The 7271-nt window shown below is 43.0% G+C and overlaps 2 protein-coding genes across 2 annotated transcripts in view; one reads left to right on the top strand and one right to left on the bottom strand.

Annotated features, from left to right (window-relative positions):
- Positions 1 to 442: 442 nt before the first annotated feature.
- Positions 443 to 3014, bottom strand: LOC113080183 (GTP-binding protein Rhes-like). Its single transcript, XM_026252428.1, has 3 exons — positions 3010 to 3014; positions 1530 to 2206; positions 443 to 972 (listed from the first exon to the last, which is right to left on the bottom strand). The coding sequence occupies exons 1-3, from the start codon at positions 3012 to 3014 to the stop codon at positions 455 to 457; spliced, it is 1200 nt and encodes a 399-aa protein (XP_026108213.1). The 3' UTR covers positions 443 to 454.
- The window catches only part of LOC113080176 (MYCBP-associated protein-like), a 12454-nt gene continuing 8195 nt past the window's right edge, over positions 3013 to 7271 (top strand). Inside the window, exons 1-8 of the mRNA XM_026252415.1 lie at positions 3013 to 3073; positions 4181 to 4311; positions 4390 to 4555; positions 4631 to 4737; positions 4887 to 5055; positions 5920 to 6035; positions 6555 to 6705; positions 6803 to 6903. Coding sequence (XP_026108200.1) covers positions 3013 to 3073; positions 4181 to 4311; positions 4390 to 4555; positions 4631 to 4737; positions 4887 to 5055; positions 5920 to 6035; positions 6555 to 6705; positions 6803 to 6903 — 1002 coding nt within the window. The remainder of the gene's footprint in view (positions 3074 to 4180; positions 4312 to 4389; positions 4556 to 4630; positions 4738 to 4886; positions 5056 to 5919; positions 6036 to 6554; positions 6706 to 6802; positions 6904 to 7271) is intronic.

Below are 7271 nucleotides of genomic sequence, written 5' to 3' on the forward strand. Positions count from 1 at the left end.
ATTATACAGCATCTCATGCATTCGAACAAACCAGTCGCTCAACAGGCTTTTAAATCAAGTCAATTCGGTTCATGTCCCAGACATAATCACAGTATTTTCATTCAAGTCATAAAATATGGCAGATCATCAACAGGGGGTTTGTAATGGGGATCTGTCATGTTAAACCTAAAGTTTACATAAATGTGTCATAGTTGCTCCCACATTAAAATGCACTGAGCAGAATCAAAATGACTGTACATCAGTGAAAAATATTTTAATGGCTTTGCAATGTCAGCAAATGCAACATAACGCATTTTATATGCCAGGATTAAAATGCAATGGTCAAGTATTTAATAAATAAGCTTATTCTGATCCATCTCCAAAAGATGAATAGCATGTGCTGTTTTTGGTAAGCACACATTATCGTCAGTTTTCTTAGTTGAAAGTGGTTCTCTTTCTCTCAGTCGGACTTGTTTCACTGAATCTGACACTTGTCCAGCGCTTTGCTCTGTTTTCTGCTGGCTTTGGGCCCGAGGACCAGCCGCAGGTCGGTGCCGAAGCTCGGTCTGCGGGCCAGAGGGAACAGCGCCCCGCACGGAGCCTCGCACGCCGCCGCTGTGCTCCCGCCCTCCGCCCGCAGCGCCTGGTACGAGCGGATGGACACTTTACGGTGCTGCGAGGGTCCGGTCTCGAGGGGGAGACCGCCGCGCCGCGCGAGCGCCTCGAACACCTGCTCCAGATTGACGCTGTCTTTGGCGGAGGTCTCGAACAGAGCGCAGCCGTTCCCGAGCGCGTGGAGCACCTCGGTCCGCGACACCGCGCGCTGCTCCGAGGGCAAGTCCACCTTGTTCGCGCAGACCACCGTCGGCACACACGCCTTCTGTTTGGATCGGTGCAGCGCAGCTTTGGCCGCGACAATCTCTGCGTGCAGAGCGCGCACCTCCTCGAACGAGCTGCGGTCGTCGAGACTGAAGACGAGCAGGAATATATCACCTGAAGAACACAGAAGAGACGACAGAGGGTCAGTATCTGACATATAAAATAATTAATAATGCTGATTCACTCAATTTATTATTATTATTTTTTGTTAGGAAAAAACATAATATTGTATCGATATCAGAAGGTTAATGTCTATATAAAATAACTTTTTATTATCTAGCTCTCCATCTCTGTGTGGTGCTTTGGAAACCCAATGTCACACTAACAACTTCACACAGCAATTATAAAGCCATCATCAAGCCATAAAGAAACAGAGGAATGCTGTACATCCCAAACTGTTCTTAATACGAGTGTGTTTGAAACGTTTAAATATACTAATAAATAATTCATAAAATATTTCCAGAAACAAGATTCTAATGAAAGCAGAACACTTTGGGGTTTTACAAATAACCTCTCACTGTCTAGCTCTTCATCAGTTTAATGGTGCTTCGGGAAATCACTGACTGATGTGAAGGACCAAAGTGAAGAACAGCAAGTTCTTGAGAGCATCTCATGAGGAGCGCTGTACAGCTGAAACTATTCTTGATAAGAGCTGTTACACTTTTACGCACCGGTCAGGATGGACAGCCTCCTCTTTGCGGGGAAGCTCCTCTCCCCGGACGCGTCCAGTATGTCTATCTGGTAGGTCTCCCCGCGGATTTGGTAGAGTTTCCGGTGGAAATCCTCACTGGTGGGCTCGTATCGCTCCTCGAAGCCGTCGCGCAGGAAGCGGCGCAGGATGGAGGTCTTCCCGACGCGCGGTGCGCCGAGCACCACGATGCGCCTGCAGTTCTGCGGCCTGGCGACATGCGGCTCGTTCGCCAGCGGCGGGAGGCGTGCGTTCCTGTGAAGGACAAGCGCGGCCAGCTGGTCCAGAGGAGACTTTTTATCGACGGACGCGGGGTGCGCTTGACCCAGACTGGACGCGCGCACCACCCGCGCCTTCTGCTCCTGCTGCTTCAGCTGCGTCGTGGCCAGTTTGAGGATCCCCAGCCCTGCTTTGGAGAGGGTGCTGACGCTGAACCCGCTCGCGCCGAGTCTTTGCGTCGCGCTTTTGCACGTGAGCAGGACGCCGGGCGAGCTGCGCTTCTGGATCACCTGCAGGGCTGCGGCCGCTTTGACGCTCTGCTCCATGACGGGACACATTGAAAACAGGCAGATCTGTCTGATATTGATCGGATGCATCCAGCTCTGCGTGTGCGCTCTGGAGAAGTGCTTATGGTGCGCTCGCGGCGCGCTGCTTATAAACCTGCGCGCGCGTCATCGGTGTGATTGACAGGTGCGCTGCGCGTGTATCCGGAGCAGTGCGCGATGATATGTGCCAGCTCCCTTAATGAGCACCACAGCTGCGGTGAAGTCTGTTCGCTGGGCTCTAGGTCAGAGTACGTTTAAATAAAGAAAGAAAAAATACAACTAATCTAAATGAAAAGACTACAGCCTACAGTAATTTATTTTTAATGCATGCAATATTGAAGGATTTCTAAAGGGTAAAAAGCAGATTTCATACGCTTTCATATTTTTTTTTTCTGATAAATACATTAATAAATAAAGCTTTTGAAGGAGTCCTCTTTTAGCAGTTTCTTTCTGTGTTTTTTTTTTTTTTTTTTTTTTGTCTTTTAGGAATCTACTATACTTTTTGAAACGTGAAAACAACTAGAAAATTTACTGTGCCACATTATTGATCGAATAAACAAAAACAATTAAGCAAATTTAATTTCAAAACAATGTTTTTTTTATGTCGTTTTTCTCATTTGAATCTGTGATCTAAAGCAACTAAGATTTGAAAACGTTCCTCATCTTTAACACTTAGCTCATCTTACAGTTGTTTATTTTGTGTTTTGCTCTGACTGACGCGCGCGCACGATCCCTTCGCGTTCACCGGCGGCGCGCTGCACCCGTTTCCACGGCAACGCGTCTGCACGCGGAAGTGAGGCGCTGTAAACAGACGCAGGCTCTCTTTTGCAGTAACACACCTGCTGGGTTTCACCGCAGTCTGAGCTGTTATCTTGTTTATCTTGTGTTATCTTGATTGTTTGATTGTTTAGGTCTGGCTTCATGGCGAGTGTCGGGAAAACAAGCAGTAGGATTAATAAACGAGAAACGAGATCTCCCTCAGGTATTATCATATTAATATCAACTTCTGAACATGTTTAGTCCTTCTTTATATTTTGCTGATGTTAATTTTAAATGTAAATACATTGGACATTGAAAATACATTCACTTTTAATATTATTCCCCAAACTAGAGCTGATATAAAAGGCCCATAAAAGGCTGTTTCCATTCGCCTTCAGGTGTTTCCGTGGCTAAAAGCCTCTTTCATATTTGATCATAGATCTGATATCATTATTTGCCCTCATCACTTTACGTCAGTGTTTTTGTCTCGTTGCTTTTTTGTCACTTCCTGACATATACACTAGCAGTGCTTTTGGTTTTCTTCTTTTGTTGATTTACGTTTTCTTTTATTCTCTTGATTGTGAGAGACATTGTTCATACAAATGACATACTGTAATGATCTTTTAGCAGTCAGGTTTTTAGCAGTCAGAATATTTTTATGTTTGATGTAGAAAGTAAATTTGCACCATTTACACTATGCGTTCATAAGTTTGGGGTCACATTTATTTATTTATTTGTTTTATAGTTTATTTATTTGTTTATTGTTTATATTTTTATTATTGAGCAGATGCATTAAATTATATCACAATAAAGACATTTATAATATTACAAATATATGCCATTCTTTAATACTTTCTGTTCATCTGTGAATTAAAATAAATAATACATTTAACACTGATAATAATCAGAAATGTTTCTCAAGCAGTAAATAATCATATTATTCTGATTTCTGAAGACCATGTGACACTGAAGACTGGAGGAATGATGATGAAAATACAGCTTTGATCACAGAAATAAATTATATTTTAACATATATTCACATATAAAACAGCTATTATAAATTGTAATAATATTTGTCCTTTTCACTGTATTTTTTGATCATATAATAGGCTTTGAGAGCAAAATCTTAACTTTTGGACATTATTGTACAGTGCAAATTTTAGGCTGTTTAAAAACACAATGCATATTTTAGCAAAAATCTAAGTATGCTTTCTTTGAAAAAACACTATTGAATGTCTCAATATTTTGATATGATTATAATCGTTTGACAGACCTGGTTTGAGTAGTCACATTATCAGAGATGTGTGGTTTCTCTCGTCTCGTGTGTCAGATAAGAAGCTGCTGGAAAGCTGTGAGGAGATCTCATCATCATCCTCATGTGTGTGCGAGGAAGATCACAGCCCCGCTCTGAACGGACACGACATCCAGAGTCTGGCCATCACAGCTCAAGACCTGGAGAGGGTGAGAGAGTGTGTGTGAGTGTGTGTTTTACCCCACAAGGTGTTTACATATCACGTCTTGTTGCTTTTTAATTCACAGCTGCGAGTCCCTAAACCTCCGTCAGATTCCCAGAAGCCTAACTCGATGACCCGTGTTTACGTCCGTAAGACACGCCCCCTAGACGAGGTCAGCAGAGCAGTTAGAGTCACCGTAGCGAGGCCCCTCCCACTTGATGTTGCCCCGCCCTATCAATTTGAATATGCAGGTAGTGGGCGTGGCATCGTGTCAGAACAGGAAGCTCAGTGTGCTTGATGTTTTAAACTCTCTCTGTGTGTCAAAGTTCCCGGTGGGCCGCGGTTTGACGTGCAGGGGATGGTGCTGCCACACAGCATTCTGGGAAGCCTGGAGGATTTCAGGACAGAGATGCATCTGCGAGGAGAAACAGAGGTGAGGGTCACAGACAGCTGAAATGGCACTTCCTTTCAAAAAAGCCTATGATACTTAGGGAACGCACAGAGTAATAAGCTCGTAATCATTATGTTTGTTCTACAAGTCTGAGATATTTGACTGAAATCTTCTGTTACACTCGTTCTCAGCTGGTGCAGAGGATTCCAGAGCGACAGGAACCGCCCTCTCTGTGGCTGGAGGATGAGGATAAGGACAATACGACACATTCAGAAACTGGGCGGGGCCATCAGAGCCACGCCCTCCAGCACTGGGGGCGTCACATGACAGAGAGACGCAGACAGCAGGACTTCATCTCACGTGAGGAGAACAGAGAATGGGTTTTTCAGGCGGTCAAAATTAATGTGCATTTCTAAGATATTGATGAAATACATCTAGAATTCACCAAATTTCATAGTATTACATTAAAATTGTTATGCTTTTCTTGGAAATGTATAGTCATTATTTTAATTAAAACTAAGAGTGCTATTTTTTAAAGGAACTGATGCTTTTATATTTATCAAGGATGCATTAAAATTATCAAAAGTGACAGTTTATAACATAATAAGATAAGATTTTTATTTTTTTTACAAAAGTTTAAATACTGTTCTTTCATATTAAAGATCCTGAAAAATTATATTTATCACAGTTTTCACAAAAACATAAAATTTTCAACATTTATGATAATCAGAAATATTTCTTGAGCAGCAAAGAATCATGTGACACTGAAGAAGTAATGATGCAAAAAAAATCAGCTTTGATCACAGGAATACATTTCACTTTAATAGATATTCACTATAGTTATTTAAACTTGTAATAATGTTTCACAATATTACTGTTTTTACTGTATGATTTGATCAAATAAATGAAGCCTTGGTGAGCAGAAGCTGCGTTTCTAAAGCCTGTAATAAGTCTGTGTGTGATGGGCTGCTGTATGATTATATAACCGCTCGGGTCTCCATGTATAAAGCTCTGCTGAAGTGATGAGTCAGAAAACACTGCAGCCACTCCAGGACGTTTCCTATAGCCAACCTTTATGTGTGTGTGTTATTACATAAAACACCCGGTCAGACCCTTCACACAGGGGTTTTGTAACAGGATTATTTGCAGTGGTAGTGTGTTATGATGATGTCTGTCTGATCTAAAGCATCAGCTGCTGCTCCTGTCATCATGTGTGTTTCACAGGGTTCCTGCAGAAGCCCACGGGGTCTTTACTGATGAACCGCTCCAGCTCATTCAGACGGGTTCAGGAGCAGAGGGATCTGATCAGCACAGCTCTGCCCGCTCTGAGCGCAGGACACGTGAGGCTCGTCCCCTTTACACTGTCAAACCTCAGGATCGGGAGCTCATCATCCAAGTGTTATATCACAGCGTGTGGGCACAGATCCATCCTGTGACTCCTCAGCTGCATATAATATATATATATCTTCTCTACTTGAGTTCAGACTAAAACTGGAATGTTTCCAGGAAGGAGATATTTGAGTCACTTCTTATATTCAGTGCTTTTAGATTACTTTTTAGTAACTTAGTTTGTTCACATTCATCCTAAAGTCCACGCTCAACTGAAGCCACTGACACAAATTCAGAGATTTCAATTATGCGGGCAAAAAAAACAAAAGGGCTACAAATGACACATAAAGCTAATATTGGCTTTTAATAAAAAGGCTAATTTCTAATAGCAGAGATAAGATCATGGGTTTGATTCACAGGGAACATTTTGAAGAACAAATCTGTGGATGAGTCTGTTTGCATAGGAGCACATGAATGAGGTTTCGTCACTCTCCTGTGCATCGAGTGCTGAAGCTCATGTTGTGTTTCAGGGTCATCGTGTGGGCAGTGAGTTCTGGAGCGTCCCGCAGCACTACGGGGACGAGATGAGCGGGATCACAGCCACTCTCACCCAAACCGAGAGAGGGAAGCGTCCCGCCGTCACACGTGTGGCTCAGCCGCTCAGCACACGCCAGGAGTCAGGTACACACACTCACTAACACGATCAGCATGAGCCTGTCCTCACACACACACATGAGGACCGGCGCTGTGATGTCTGTGTGTGTGTGTGTGTGTGTAGGTAATGTGGCGTGTGAGGAGGGGAACAGCGGCTGGGATCAGAGTGTTTACCTGCAGCAGCGTCTCCAGGAGCTCAAGGACGTGCTGAGAGACTTCAGTCCTGTAAGACACACTTCTGTGAACCTTCTGAACATCCATTAAGACTTCATTCAGTGTGTTTATGTCACTGATTTGAGGATTTTCTGTCCTTGAGTGTTACCTGACGCTCAAACTGCTTCACACTTAATGAACACTGAAGGAGATGTGTGTCAGCATGGGTTACTGTCACAAATAGACACATTCAGTAACTCAGAGAGTACAGAAAGACTCAGCCAATGCCAAGATCATGGGTCTGATTCCTCAGAAATGCTTGTAATGTAACTAGAAAATTAGGAAGTCATTTTCTATTGAGGCCAAATGCATTAGACTCTAAATTTCACTTTCACATTTCACATTACTTACAAAATAATGCATCAGTAAGATTTGTTTAA

Source organism: Carassius auratus, unplaced genomic scaffold (genome assembly GCF_003368295.1).
Source record: "Carassius auratus strain Wakin unplaced genomic scaffold, ASM336829v1 scaf_tig00030410, whole genome shotgun sequence".
Lineage (NCBI taxonomy): Eukaryota > Metazoa > Chordata > Actinopteri > Cypriniformes > Cyprinidae > Carassius > Carassius auratus.

What these genes read in the sequence shown, in the direction of transcription:
- LOC113080183 (XM_026252428.1), bottom strand. An exon ending in GAGGCTGTCCATCCTGACCG is followed by an intron (nt 973 to 1,529) that starts GTGCGTAAAAGT and finishes TGTGTTCTTCAG; the next exon opens with GTGATATATTCCTGCTCGTC.